At 33.0% G+C, this 16268-nt stretch overlaps 1 protein-coding gene across 2 annotated transcripts in view; it reads right to left on the bottom strand.

Annotated features, from left to right (window-relative positions):
* The window catches only part of Cep128 (centrosomal protein 128), a 387702-nt gene that overhangs the window by 207552 nt on the left and 163882 nt on the right, over nucleotides 1-16268 (bottom strand). For both annotated transcript variants that reach the window (XM_076848049.2, XM_076848048.2), the window contains exon 20: nucleotides 6365-6557. In XM_076848049.2, the coding sequence (XP_076704164.1) occupies nucleotides 6365-6557 (193 nt within the window). The remainder of the gene's footprint in view (nucleotides 1-6364; nucleotides 6558-16268) is intronic.

The following is a 16268-nucleotide window of genomic DNA, read 5'->3' as shown; positions in this document are numbered from 1 at the left end:
AGAACACAGGTGCTAACCAAAACCAAATTGAGGAAGCAGTCCTTTGCTGCAAAGGTATTACTTTCTAAAGTTGTTAGAATATTATTTCCCTTCTTCCACATCCTATTAGTAGTTTTCCCTTTAAAGCTATTGGGAAAAGGTAATTCCCTAACAGAAAAGCCCTGACAATGGCTAATTTCATCTTTACAAGTACATTCCCAATAAAAGATATATGACAGCAAGGGACAGATTCAGGAAGGCTTGCTACCATGCGTGCTGCTGGAAATTACTGTCTTGTACACATTGGTGTTATAGAATCAGGAAAGTAGAAAGTTGGTTAAGACCCAACATAATCTAACAAAGCTAAATGAAGTCAAATTTCATCTTTAAGGTAAAGGAATTTCAAAGGCCATGTCAATTAGAATTACTTCAGGAAGAAAAATTATGTATACTGAAGAAAAATTATGTATACATAGCCAAATGCAGAGTGCCTAAAAAAACAAGAACAGTCCCTTAAGAATTCACAATATCTGTTTAAAGAAAAATCAGTTAAGAAAACTGTCTTCTATATTTGTCAATAATTATTAGCATTTCATAGGGAAAAAATATGAATGTGATTTTACTGTATCGATGACTTAACCTTTGAGAAAATGAATTCTGTCAACTTCCAAGTTTTAGTTTCCAGCAAACTTCACAGTTTCAGAGAATTCTATCACACCTAAATCCTCTGAGCTGCAGTTTACTTTTCTTTAATGCTTATCTTTGTTGTGACTCATAACAATAAAGAATTTCTCAGTCAATAATTTTTAAACTTCTATGACTATTGGTGACATTAACCCCTTAATATATTTCCACACCTTTTCAAATGTACCAGCCCAAATCTACAGGTCCAGGATAACCCAGGAAGGCTGAGACAACTCAGATCTACAAATCTGGTAGCACTCATTGAGAGAAACTCCTCATCCCTGGGCCCTGTCACTTAAGACACATTAAATAACACTAAAGTATCAATTCTGAGAATGGCATTAATTCTAGTACACAGGAAGTTTCTCTGTCTTTTTTCACTTATAAGTAAGTTAACCTTGTTCTACCTACTAATACATAAGTTTCTAAGATGATGAAAAGAATCAAATACAAATTTCCACAACAAAGAACTCCGGATACTTCAGAAATAACTAAACTTAGTCATCAGTTCTGTTGTCCTTTATCTCTTCTATGTGTGTTGTACTGAACAAATATGTTAAGTAAGCAGGAAAATCATTATGCAGATAAATTCTGCAGAGAATCTCTTTTTGTCCTTCCTTTTCCTATGGAAATACTACTTCATTTTCAAATGACATATCTTAGTAAAAACATTCCTGAATAGACCTCAAAAGAAGTAATCAGTAATATTCTTTTTACCAAGAATATGTTGCTTATATTTCTAATACTATATCTCTCATATAACATGTTCATAATTGTCTCCTAGAACAGGATTTCCTTAGTAGCATATTAAAATCCTCATTATTTCTGAATTCATCAGTCAGCCACTTACACATAAGACAAGAGATTAATATATCACCTGTTACAAAACTTTGGCCCTTAACCAAGCTTCTTTTTCATTTATGATTAGAAGACACAGATAAAAAATTTGATCCCTCTATCTCTCAGATCCAATCAGCCCACACTTTCTGACTTTCCCATTTCTCTCAATGTCAAAGCCAATGACACCTTCAAGACTTAAATCCTCTCTCTCCACTGTCTAATCTTATGTTAAATTCTATATAATATCTTTTATATTTGTTCTCTGTTTTCCAATTCTACTACAAATGTCCTTCCTCAACACCTCTTTTACAGAGATTATAATAATAGCCTCCTACACGGACACATCCCCACAGATCAGTATGAAGATAGAATCTAATAATAGTTTCACATAAAGCAACAACAAAAACAAAAAGGAAATTCACAGTAATACAGATCTTTTAAACAACATTCTCTCAGGTGTTGATGGAAACAAAAAAGTCAAAGGGATATGGAAATCACCAGGAATACAGATGACTGTGAAAAAATCATGCATGTGATATTTAGAGAACATTTCACAATAAATGAAGAATATAACTTATTTTTCAAGGGCATATAGAAAATTCACTAAAAAGACCAAAATAAAAGTTGTACAAATAACTCTCAATAAATTTCAATTATTCTATCAATGGAGAGTACATTCTAGGACTACACAGATATTAAGTCAATAATTCTAAAAATCTACAAAATCATCTACATATATATAGTATCTGGAAATCAAGCTGTATATTTCAAAAATAAAACAAATAAAGAAACCCAGGTCAAAGAACAAATCACCAGGAAACAGTTTCTAATATAAACTAAATGATAATGAAAACATAGCATAGCAAAATTTGTGGACTGCACCTAAAGTACTGGTAAGACCAACATATAACTTAAGAAGCAAGAGGAAGAAACAAATAATATATAAAAAAGAGAATAAAATGAAAAGGAGAAATCAAGGCTGGACACAGTGGTGCATGCCTTTAATCCCAGCTGCTCTGGAGGCTGAGGCAGGAGGATCACAAGTTCAAACCCAACCTCAGCAATTTAACTAGGTGCTTAGCCCATCAGTGAGACTATGTCTATAAATAAAATACAAAAAAGGTCTGGGGCTGCAAAGGACTTAAAAACAGCATACTACAGGGACACAACCACATCAATATTTATAGTAGCACTATTCACAATAGCTAAACTGTAGAACCAGCCTAGATGCCCTTCAGTAGATGAATGGATAGGGAGACTTTGGCATATATATACATAATGGAATATTACTCAGCAATAAAAGAGAATAAAATCATGGCATCTGCAGGTAAATTGTTGGAGTTAGAGAAGAAAATGCTAAGTGAAGTTAGCCAATCCCAAAAAACCAAATGCTGAATGTTTTCTCTGATATAAGGAGACTAATTCACAGTGGAATAGGGAGGGGGAGCATGGGAGGAATAAATGAATTCTAGATACGGCAGAGTGGTAGGAGGGGAATGGAGAGGGCAGGGGGTTAGCAATGATGGTGGAATGTGATGGATCTCATTCTCCAAAGTACATCTATGAAGACATGAATTGGTGTGAATATATTTCATATACAACCAGAGATATAAAAAATTCTGCTCTATATGTATAATATGAATTGTAATGAATTCCACTGTCATTTATTTGAAAAAATCAATTAAAAAAAGAAGAAATTAAAAAAAGGTCTCAGGTCTCGGCTGTGGCTCAGTGGTTAAGTGCCCCTGAGTTCTTTCTCCAGTACCAAAAATAAATAAATAAATAAAAGGCAATAAAATGTTAAAAAATAAACAATAGAAAAAACTCAAAGTTATTTTGTTGAAAATACTAATAAAAAATCAATTAAACCCTTAACAAGTCTGATAAAGTAGAAAAGAGGGGGAAATATCAATATCAGGAATATTGTAAGAATCATCAAACAGATCTAATAAAAAATAAAAGGATTAAAAAGGGACATTGTAAAAATTTATGCCAATAAAGTCAACAATTTAGATGAAATCAACAAGTCTCCTGAAAGGTACATATTAATAAAATGATCAAGAAGAAACAGAATTTCTGAATAGCCCTAAATCTATACAAAGCCTTCCCAAAACAAAAACTGTAGGCCTAAATGGCTTTATTAATTTTAAAAGAACAATACAATCTTTATAGGCATGCTCTTCAAAAATAAAAAACACAAATCAAAATTTATTTTATAAGGCCATATCATTACAGTGATATTTAAATCAGACAATGATATTAGAAGGAATGAAATGATAAATATTCCTCATGAACATAGATAAAAAGATTATTCATAAACTAATAAACCAAACATAGACATATATAAGACAAAATATATGTGATAAAATTGAGTTAATCCCAAGAATGCATGATTTGTTTACTAATAACAGGCAATCTCAATTAGCTGATTGAGGCAGGGAGAAAAATAAAATAAAACTGTTTTTATTTGCAGGTGATGTGTCTATGTACCAGGAAAACAGTACATAGGTACTACAGAATCATCAAAAATAACACCAACAACAAAAAACACTAGAGAACAAACAAAAGAAGAAAGCAAAGTTCCAAACTATAGTATTAATATTAAAAATTATATTTCAAAATACTAGAAATAAAATCTGGAATTTGAGAATTTTAAATACCCTTTTTTCTATCATCTGAAATCATAAAAAAAAAATATAAATGAATCTAAAAAAATGTTCAAGCCAGTATTGTTTAAAACAATAAAAAAATTAAAGACCACCTAAATAAATAGATATTCCATATTCATGGATTAGAAGATTCAATATTAAGATATCTTTCTCCTCCAATTAATTTATATATTCAACATAATCGTATCAAAAACACCAGTGGATCTTTTTAAAAACTGAAAAATTAATTCTAAGATGTGTAATGAATTAAAATATTCTAAGAATACAAAGAAATGAAAAAAACTATCATTAAATCAAAAAGTAGAAATAAGAGCAATCATACTGATATAATAAACTTTATAGATCTATCTTCTAAAACATTCACAATTTGACATTGATTATCTAAGTACACAATTGGTTCTTCTGTATTTCTCCCCACCGACAATTTCATGTATTTATAATATATATTGTACTTATCCTTATGCAAAGAAATTATTTGCAGGGTGATAATAATACCTACTGAAAATAAAACTGAGTTCTAATCTACTGTTAAATATGGAGTAATCCATAATGTGTGACCACATAGCTTTTATCTATAATTTTGATAATTAGATGTTAAAGTACTGTAATTTTTTTAAAAAAAGGAGCATTTACTACTGGCACAATTTGTTTCTATCATTCAACTGCCTAGAGCAACAGTTCTCAAAATGTAGCCTAGAATCTGTACAACATCCCTCAACAACACTAGTAAGACACGATTTTCCTTTTAACACTCAATTTCTCATAATATGAAAAAATGTAAAGAACAGTTTTTCCAGAGGTCACAGAATATGTTAGTATAAAAACCGATATAACACAGAGGAAAAATGAGAATCTAACTTGTTTTCATTTATGCCACCAACTAAAGAGATTTGCAAAAGTGCTAAACAAGGTGACTCTTCTAGTTATCATCCTGAAAACTAATTTTATTAATTTTTTATATTAATGCAGAATGACTCTGTAGTTATTACTTCAAACAAAAACATTTTTAAAATTCTTACTTTCAGTTTTTAATTCGGTACACATTGACATGTGTGTGTGCGTGTGTGCGTGTGTGATTACTTTTATGTTTAAAAGGCTCTTTAACTCCTCAAAATTCTAAGACTGTATATGGTGGTCCTGAAATCAAAAACTAATCACTGCAGTATAATAAAAAGCAATTTCTAAGTGGCACATGCAAGACAGTGACCCTAATTTTTAAAAGGAAAAATGAAACAATTATTTCAAAAGGATTATCAAAGTTTGGATTTTCTTACTGAGACACTATATTAAGTCTCTTACACCCAGTAATTAAGCTAAGGCAGAAGAATTGCAAGTTCAAAGCCAGCCCTGAAAACTTAGTAAAACCCTGACTCAAAATAAAAATAAAAATAAAAAAGGGCTGGAAGGTATAGCTCAGTGTTAGAGCACATCTGTATTAGTCCTCAGTATCACACAAACAGAAAAAAAAGCTTCTTCAGAGTTCACAATAAACAATGGTTTAGGCTCAACAAAATAAGATACACTCAGGATTTCTACATATAACTGATTTTTTTTTTCTTTTCATCATGATGGATCCCTACTATAAAAGTAGAAAAGTAATGATCCAAGTCTCTGGGCCAACTTTTAAAATTAGATATTGCCTACAAATCAAATCCTGCCACTGTTCTCCCAAATTCTCCTTCTTACACTTATATTCTCACAAATTTGATTACAATCTTCTAATATGTTATATGTTTACCTATTTATTACATTTATTTCCTACAGTAAGCTACTTAGCTTAGGGTAAGTTTTTTTTCCCCTTTATTCACTAATGTATTCTCAGCCACTAGGATGCCTTAATACAATATAAGAACAAAATAAATATTTGTTTAATTAATTAATGGAAACAAATGCAAATGTCCTCATTTTATCTGGGTAGAAGAATGTCTTCCCAAATTAATACATGAAAGCATCGAGTAGATACAAAAATGCAATGCACAGAGGAAGGACACTGGTGGCCGCAGGAAAATTCTCAGGGCTCAATAGAGTTTCCTCTTTTAGTCTCAGAAATGAAGAAAGGTTAGAAGACAAGAGATAAGAAAAGGTGATAGGTTTGGAAACAGTTCAAGCTAGGGGTAGTACAAGTACCATTTTCCCTATTGTAGGATTCCATGAATACAAAGAAAAAATAAGAATAAAAGCAGTTGACACACCTCTCTTCTCCAGATTTATTTCTTCCAGAAGTTGCTCCTGCCTTTCTATCTGTTCGAAGAGACATTGGAGCTCAGATTCCTTGTTTTCAGTCAGATCTCGGAGTTGTTGTCTACAGAGAATCAGCTGTTGTCGCAGATTTTTCTCTCTAGATTCTTTCTCTCTCAGCTCCTCACAGAGCCACTGAAGTTTAGTCTAAAAAAAAAATAACATTTACATCTAATATTTCAGAAAACAAAACAAAACTCCAGAACAGTGCATTTCAAAATATGAGGGAAAAATAAAATAACATCTGATAATCTGAACAGAGACAATAAACAAAATTTAAGCAAAATTTGTATATAATCATGTTTTATTTTGCATGAATGTTGGTAGTAGTTAAAAGTTGATTAGAAACTTTTCAGAAAATCTAAGATAAAAAAAATCCCAGAATAGAACCACTTTATTTCACAGATTGTTTAAAAGACAAAATTCCTACTTATTATATATAAAATGCCTATCTCCATACATTCAATGAATTCAGGTAAAAGAGATTAACTATAGGCTTCAGGGGAAAAAAAAATCAACATGTTCCCTCAATTAAGAGGCCAAAGCCAAGCACAGTGTTGCACACCTGTAATTCCAGCAGCTCTGGAGGCTGAGACAGGAGGATCTCAAGTTCAAAACCAACCTCAGCAAAAAGTGAGGTGGTAAGCAATAAGACCCTGTCTCTGAATAAAATACACAATAGGCCTGGGGATGTGGCTTAGTGATCCAGTGCCCTGATTTCAATCCCCAATATCCCATTCCCCCCAAAAAAATAGGCCAAGAAAGTTAAGACAAATGTTTCCCATGAACTCTATCTTCAAATATATTTAATATTTAAAATGTGAATGTGGGGAAAATACTTCTATACAGGAGACAGTCATGTCTCAGGACCTTTCCTGAGTAAGGCTACCCTTCATTTTCCAATTCATTTTAAACAATCTAAATGGTCCTCATCACAGTAAGATGTATATACTGAGTGTCACCACAAAGAGATATATACTGAGTGAAGCAGACTATGAGAAGCAACATCAGGCTAAGTTATATGATTGCTTCCCTAAATAACACTTCCCCAAAGGTAGGGGATAGGGGAGGGAAGGAAAAGGGAGTGGAGGGGAAATAAGTAAATCTCTATTTTCAGATAGGATGCCCATATATAAAACTCAAATGACTTTATTTTTAAAACCTATTAGAATAAAAGAGTTCATCATGTTGCAGTATATAAATTCATTATTTTAAAAATAATATTTCTATAGATTTGCAATGAGAAGTCAAAACATAAAATTCAAAAACAGAAGCATATTTATAATAACACCAAAGGAATAAAACACTAGCTAGGCATGGTGGTGCAAGCTTGTAATCCCAGTGGTTCAAGAAGTTGAGGCAGGAGAATTGCAAGTTCAAGGCCAGTCTCAGCAACCTTGTGAAAACCTGTCTCGAAATTTAAAAATATTAAAAGGACTGGGGATGCAGCTAAGTGCCCCTGGGTTCAATGCCCAGTATGTAGGGGGGAAAAAAAAGAATTAAAAGCCAATAAACTTTTGAAAAGAGCAAAACCTATATGAAGAAAAATTTTAAGACATTGCACTGTCATGGGCTGGGAATATGGTTCAGTGGTAAAGCACCTGCCTAGCTAGCACAAAGCCCTTGGTTCAATCCCTAGCACCACAAGAAAATAAAGCAAAAAACAGTGATACAAAACAATGTTGAAAAGAATTAATCCAAGATACCTGAATAAAGGAGCTGAAACTACAAAGCTTTCAAAAGAAAACAGGCATAGGTCTTTGTAAGCTTGGTTTGACAACTGTTTCTTAGAAATAAAATCAAAAGCATCAAAAGAAAAAAGTTGATAAATTGAACATCATCAAAATAAAAAATCTTGTGCTTCAAAGATTTACATCGACTAAAAGAAAAGAAACCTTACTAAATGAGAAAAAATATTTTCAAGCCACATATCTGTTAAGGGACTTATATCTAGAATATGTAAAAAGTCAGTATAGAATTTTTAAAACAGGCACAAAATCTTAATAGACATTTCTCCAAAGAAGGTATACAAGTAGACAATATGGACATAAAAAGAATCTCAACATGGTTAGCCATTGGGAAATGCAAATGAAAACCACCATGAAATTCCACTTCATATATTACAAGGTAAATATTAATATCAAAGACAACTATTAGTGTGGATGTATAGAAACTGGAACTCATACTGCTGGCAGGAATGTACAGGGTATAAAGACCCTTTGGAAAACAACCTGAAAGTTCCACAAAGGGCTAACCAAAGAGTTACCATACAACCTAGCAATTCTACTCCTAGGTATATGAAAATGTATGTCCTGCAGAAACTCATACAAGTATATTCATAGCAACATAGACACAACAGTGTAAAAAAATGGAAACAACCCAATATTCACCAAATGATAAATGGATAAATAAAATTAGATATATGCAAATAATGGAATATTATTTGGCAACAAAAGAAAGGGTACTGATATATGCCATCACATGAATGAGCCTTGAGAATATTCTACTAAATGAAAGAAGTCAACCACAAAAGACTACAAATCATAAAATATCTCTAATGTAAAATTCCAGAATAGACAAATTTATAGAGTAGGAAGATCAGTAGTTGGCTAGGACTGGAAATGTAGTTGAGCACAGATTGGCAAGCAAAGGGATAGTGATTTTCTTTTGGGGTGATAAAAGATTCCTAAAATTCATTGTGCTGATGGCTACATAACTGTTATTACACTAAAAACCATTGAATGATACTAGAAAAGAATGAGAGAATTTAGGACATTTGAATTTTACCTCAGTTTAGCTGTTACTTAAACACCATAATAGGAAGGGTATAAAGAGGTTAGGGAAATGAAGCTAAAATGAAACTTCCCTGAATAACAGAGATCTGGATATTAGTACCTGCTACGCAATTTGTCGACATCTGTCTCATTCAAATGTCACTTGATAAATACAGAAGTCACAAACTTCAATTGGGCTGTGAAATCCAATTAAGATTAAGACATTTAATAAAGCCTGTTTTGTTTCTCAATATTCCCTTTGATATACTCATGGAAATAGGAAGAAGTTAAGTTTCCATAAGACAGAAAACATGGGCAACTCCCTGCCTGATAAAAGCAGGGATTTTCTACTGTACCTTTTTCTGAAACATGAGGAAAAAGGAGTTGAGTTGAATGTGTGGTGAAATATCATCATCCTCCTTTGGCAAATGAGACTGTAGTTCAGAAAGCATGCTCCTTAAAGTATACTCTACACAGAGCAGAGAAAATGTGGGAGGCTGGATGCTGAGAGCCATAGCCAAGTAGGAATGACACATGGCATTTTTGGTTGAAAGGTGACCCCAGCAAGCCATTGAGATGATAATGATTATGTTAAGATGCACATTCAATTGGAGATTAGACCCCTGCTGTCTGCCTAGGCCTGCTACTTTGGAGCTCTCCAGGAATTCCAGGAGAGTTCCCATTGGTTAGGGAAGTGCGGTAGGAGGGAATTCCGGAGGAGGGATTTTCTGTTGGTGTAGTGTGTCCCAGGAGGATCCCCCCCCACTTGCCCCCGCCCAGCATGTGTGGAGTATGCTGGTGGAGTTCAGAAATAAACTTTGTTCCTGCTTCAGTGGCTTGTGATTTGTGCCCAGCCAGACTGCGGCAGCTGGAAATCAAGAAATTACTATAATTCTATAATACTTCAAGCCAATGAAAAGTGTAAGGAATGAACCAAAGTATGTGAATTAGTAAGCTATCCATCCCTGTGACCAAAAAAATAAAAAATACATATATGAGAAACATCAAAGGCAAAAAGATATGTTTTGGCTCATGGTTTCATAGGTTTCAGTCCTTGGTTGGCCAGGGCCATTGCTTTGGGCCTAAGACAAGGCAGAAGGGTGTGGCAGAAGAAAGTTGCTCAGTTCATGGCAGCTAGGAAGCAGAAAGAGAGAAAAAGAGACAGAAAGACGCACACACAACAGACACAGGGACTGGAGGAATGGGAGAAGAAGCCAGAAACAAGATATATATATATAGGGCATGCCCTCAGTGACCTACCCCCTCCACCTAGGCCCCACAATCTACATGTCTGCCACTTCCTAATAATGCCATCAAATATGTATCACTTATCACTTGTGGATAAATCCATTGATGAAGTCAAAGTCCTCATGATTCAATCATGTGCCACATCTGAAAATTGTGTACTATGGATCAAGCCTTTAAAACCTGAGCCTTTGGGGTACATTGTAGATCCAAATCCTAACTATGTATCTGAGATTTGACAGATGCCCACAAGTTATGGAAAAGGTAGAAGAAAATCAGTGTTGATGGTCAAATTTCTAGCTTATAAAGCTGTAAAACAGGAAACCTAGAAGAAACAAATATTTAAGAGTGAAAGAAGTTAATGTTAGCTTGGAAAATGTTGGAGTTGTTGAGCCTATGAAACACAGAAGCACAGATAGTTAGATGAATATATGGATCTGAAGCATAAAAGATCTGAAGAAAAAATACAGACTAAAGAATCATCAAGCCATTCAGGGAGAATCAGCAGAATAAATAAGAGAAACCAATGAGAGTGACTACAGAAATACTTGAGAGTTTAGAAAATATGAACAGAAGCTTGAAAGTAACAGAAAAAGGTCTGCAAAGGTGAAAAGAAAACTCAAGTCTGGGGTGATGGAACAGAAAGTCCAAAAAAAAAAAAAAAAAAAAGTACAACAAAATGGATATACTCAATATCAAATAGTGTCAGAAAGAAAGGACCAAGTATATTTTACAATAAAAAACACATGTCTTATCAAAATTAACTGACGCTCCCTCTAAAGAACTAAAATATGAACATCATACTGTTGATAGTGATTATTTCTAAGGAGAGAGGAGTAGAAAGAGAGATAATGTAAACATTCAGAATTTATTCTGCTTACTTCTATACTTTAAGATGTGAATGAATTCAATGAATTATATGATACAAATTATTCTCTACAATTTAACTAGTAATTTCAGATATAGATCATTTGGAAAATGATTCTGAATGTTATTGTCACTTATTTATTGATATTAACTAGAAAAAATAAGAGGAAACTTACACTCTTCCTACCTTCTTCTACCATTAAACCACAATCTGAATCTACAGATCATGACTTTTGTTCACCTCACGAAATCTTGCCATCTCATCAAGAAAATAATCCAAAGAGCCCCAGTGACTATCATATTATTAACACAATGCAGGGGGGGAAAGAAATATTATATCTAGTATCTGGAAAAGACATATTGACAGCCAAGACTTTTTGCTGAATTTCGCACCATAAATACATACACATATTTATACTTGCAAAGAATTTAAATCTTCAATACTTTCTTCAGGAATGTTGTAACATTATCAGATGAAACTCCAAGGGGACTGGCATGTATAGATGGATGCACCACAGCTAGTACACATTTCAGCACATAGCCGTGATCCCATACTTGCAACTCAATGAAAACTGAGATGCTGTTAAGTTCTCATAAAGAGATAGAGCACCTTCTGTTTGAGGAACAAAAACAGAAAGTGATGTTTTGGAAATAAAAAGTCCAATTACTTTTTTAGAATGAGTATCTTAACAAAGCTGAATAAATACTCAAATGTAACACATTTAGAATATGATCACTATTAATTTGAACTACAAAAATACAGCTACAAAGAAAGGCTAAAAGAATGCACATATGCAGACCCCAGTATCTCTACATCCTTCAGGCACAGTCCTAAATAATGGCTTTCAGGTGGCATTTTGAAAGCTACAGATTCTGATTCTGTTCAACCAATTTTGAGACTTTTAAATTACTTCACCAAGTAGTTTCAAGGATCAAGATATTAACCATTGTGCTTCAGAAATTGGGGAAGCTGGACAAAAGGCAAATCTATAACTCTCATATTCACATTTCAAAATTGAAATGCCTGGAGAATAAGGTACATTTTTCAAAAAGATTAAATCACTGGCAATGGAAATACACTATACATTAGTTCTGGAAGCACTGGTCTGAGATCAGGTATTACTTAATGTTATAAAGAATGATTACATGTCAGAATATTAAATTGATTTATTAGCAAGATGGTGGTAATTATTGCCATTTAATAGAGAATAAAATAACTTTGGTAAACTGAATATTTTTACATAAAATAAAGGCATTTAAAAGTCTTAAGCCCAAAAGAATGCACTTTTTTAAAAAGTATCAAATAGAATACAAACTGATAAAGGGTATGTTTGCCACAGTCTAGAGAAGAGACTTTGTAAGAAAGGTAAAACAGAAGTCAGTTTTTTCAACCTCTTATCAATAGGAAGACCACCTGCTCTGAAAACAAGTCATGTTTAGGTAATAATTTAGTATTTAATTGGATTGGTTTGCATCAGCTATGGTAAAAGTAAATAGTTCCAAGTGCCAGGTGAGAAGCACAAAACCAAGAAAAGAGGAGAAAGTATTGTTTTTCTAGACATATGCCAGTCTTTCAGACTATTTTTTAACTATTTTATCTTTCTGAAGTACATGTGGATTCAAGTATCATATCCATTTCTATGAAATCTGCTCTATAAAACACAACAAATGAAAGAATCATTTCCCCCTTCAACACTGGGAATCAATAAAAAATGTAGGGGACCATGCCGAATTATATTACAGATATACTTCACTAATATGTTCAGGTACAGGATTCTTCTCAGCTCCATTTTCTATCACATGAGAATGAAACCATAGTTTTATCAGATCATCTGATACCTCAAAATAAAAACAAATTTCATATCATAATTATGTAATTGCCTGCTATTTTAAATGTTCACTCACTACCAATTCAATTTCTTATAATTGATGTAGTAAAAACAAAATGAATCCCTGGGGATCTCATGCTTCAATCCTTTGCCTTAATCTGTTTTTTGCTCAGGGATTTAATTGCAAATGCAAAAAACAAGTTCACATTTTCCATTCCTCGGCACTATTCCACCTGCTCCATCTCAATCTCTAACCTTTATTAACTACCTCGGGTGGTTACTATTGCTAAGAGTTGGTAAGAGTGAAACTACATATTTCTTTGTTTCTAACAATAATCAATTTGGTTTCCCTAAAAACAAAATAAAACAATAAGCAACAACAATGAAAAACTACCCCTGAAACAAAGTATTAAACGGGTTTGATAGGTGTATCCTCCAAAAATTCATATGGGAAATTTGGGTTTCACTGAAAACCCAAAGTGTGACTGTATATAGAAATAGCATCTTTATGGAGGTCATAAAGGTCAGATCAGGGTCAGGCCCTAATCTGACAGTTCTGGTGTCTTTATAGGAAGAGGAAAATATACCATAATTCTTTCTGTTAAAGAGCACACAAAACAAAAGCCAAGTGACATCATAGAGAAAAGCTGGCCCTTTACAAGCCAGGAAGACAGATCACCAAAAGCCAAACCTACACCTTGATCTGGAATTTTCAGCCTCCAGATTTGTGAGAAAATAAATGTCTGTTGTTAAAGCCATCCAGCCTGGAGTGTTTTGTTATCACAGCCTAGGCAGGCTAATAAGATATGGCCTTTAATTTATACCTATGAAGTCATTACTTCATTATCAAACAGAATAAAAATAGGTTATAGTTAGATCCTTGTTACAAATTGAATATATATGAAGAATATATTAATCCAAAACAAAATATCAATTTACAGAAATTTAATCAACCAATAATCAATTATGAGAATCGGTGTTTATTAGATAAATATCTTCATTAAGAATCTTGGAGAAGCAGCTTGGAACACAGTACAGGAATAACTTTAACAATTCCAAATAATAATTAGCTGACAAGGCTATTAATCAAAGAGCAAAAACCATTCTATTAACGGCTCACAGGAGCACTTTACAGATTATATAATAGGCTCATTTATTTAACTATATCAACAAGCACTGCTAAATAAACCAAAATAGAGAATTTCAAAATAAAGCACTTTTTTTTTTTAACCTTCATTGTTGACAGCTTACAACCAAGTGGGAATGTTTGTAAGTATCTAGTAAAACTATCACAATGATTTTTTAATCTGTGAGAATTCTCTACTAAAATTCAGCATAATAATACAGTCACTATAGAATGACAGAGAACTAAAAACCAAGGAAAACAGAAAACTCATATAAAAAGATTACAACTTAGAGAGTTAGCAAAAATATTAGGACCCATAATTTTGCTGTGTTAACAACTATGCATCCTTCATCAAAACTCTAAAAATAATTTTGGGGGGAAAAAATGCTTACATAAGAACCAGAGAAAGTGAGAATGGTAATTATTAAGAATGTTCTAGGTCACCAAAACAAAACTAACCCATCAAATTCATGCCAACCTAAAAATATAATTATAATCTAAGTAAATACTCTCCCTACATTTTAATTAGTTATGAATAAGGAAAACAGCAAAAATAGTTCCATTTAAATATTATATATTTAAAATATAAAACTTGCTCAAATTGAACATATTCCATGTATACATCTAAAGCATATTTTCAACAAATAAATCAAGATACCAAGTACAATATTTTCTTTTCTGTATGACTACAAAAATGATTATTCAGATCCCTCAACACAATTAAACACACTGGGTCTAATATTTCTCACACAATGACTGTTTAAAAATGTCCATGTTATAAAATGACAATATTAACAAATTTAAAGTTTATATTCAAGTCTAATTTACACATCCAGGGGAGAGAAGGAATGGCAGAGAGTTCAGAAACTCAAGCTCAAAACCTTCTCAGTAACTAATTAGTTTTATGTCCTTAAGTAAAACTCAACACTGCCCAAGCCTCAGTTTTCCTATCTACAAACTGAGGTCAAACAATATGATCTCAAAAGCTGTCATAGTTTTATGGGAAGGAAATGAAAATGATTATCGATGCCCTGAACATGTTATACTACAAAGTGTGAACCCTAGGGAAAATAGCAGAGGATAATATAGAAAACTCCCCAAATTGTGTGTTTCTTGTCCACATAATCTTCAAGTTTACAACTCTGATCAAATAAAAGCAATCTCCAGAAGCAGAACATTTATTGAGTCAAATTTTTGATTTATAATATTAAGCTACAATATTTAATCTGAGGAAGCAACTTGAGCAGAAAAATGAATAGACAGATAGACAGATATAGATAGATACTTAAAAAAAAAAAAACATTTATAGAGCCATTAGCCTGGCATTGTAGTTATGTGCTAAAAATATATGGAATAGGAAAGACAGATAACTTCCCTGGTAAAACTTACAGACTAATAAAAAAAGAGTAAATGAGGATTCAATACAATGGGATAAAGACCAAGAAGGAAGAATATAGCTTTCTATAGCCAAAGAAGTATATTAAATTCACCTGTTTGCATCTTAAGGAAGTAATTAATATTGGTGTCCTAGAATTAAATGTGAAAATGAGAGCACTGAGGATCCTACCTGTGCAGAAGACATCAGCTTTTCTTTATTAAATATCACTAAATGGTAATTTAAGATGTGGGATAAACTGTGATTCTGGTTAGCTATCATGTGGTTCCATCCTGAGAGAGTGCCTGTTAGCTCTAGATTTGGGAAGCTGTCCCCGTTGTCTCACAGTGTCTTTAAGCTATTTCCCATTTATTTCTACAATTTGAATCTAAATTCTGATCTGCGCCTGTGTCCTTGCTTCTCTTTTGGCTTTCCAGTGCAAATTGAACTTTCTGGATACCAATTCTTGCCTCAGAATCTCATTCAATACCCATTTATTTGAATACCAACCTTGCCTAGAGTGTTCTAGTTTGGCTTGAAAATCCAGCACCCTCTGACATAACATTAATCATCACTGGCAAGTTATCACCAAAATTTTATTCCCATCTTTGCTTGTTTTTAAATGTCTTTAAAAAAATCCTT

The sequence above is a fragment of the Callospermophilus lateralis genome, chromosome 3, assembly GCF_048772815.1.
Source record: "Callospermophilus lateralis isolate mCalLat2 chromosome 3, mCalLat2.hap1, whole genome shotgun sequence".
Taxonomy (NCBI): domain Eukaryota; kingdom Metazoa; phylum Chordata; class Mammalia; order Rodentia; family Sciuridae; genus Callospermophilus; species Callospermophilus lateralis.
The sequence above is the reverse complement of the archived record's forward strand: the minus strand, read 5'-3'. Positions and strand labels throughout refer to the sequence as shown.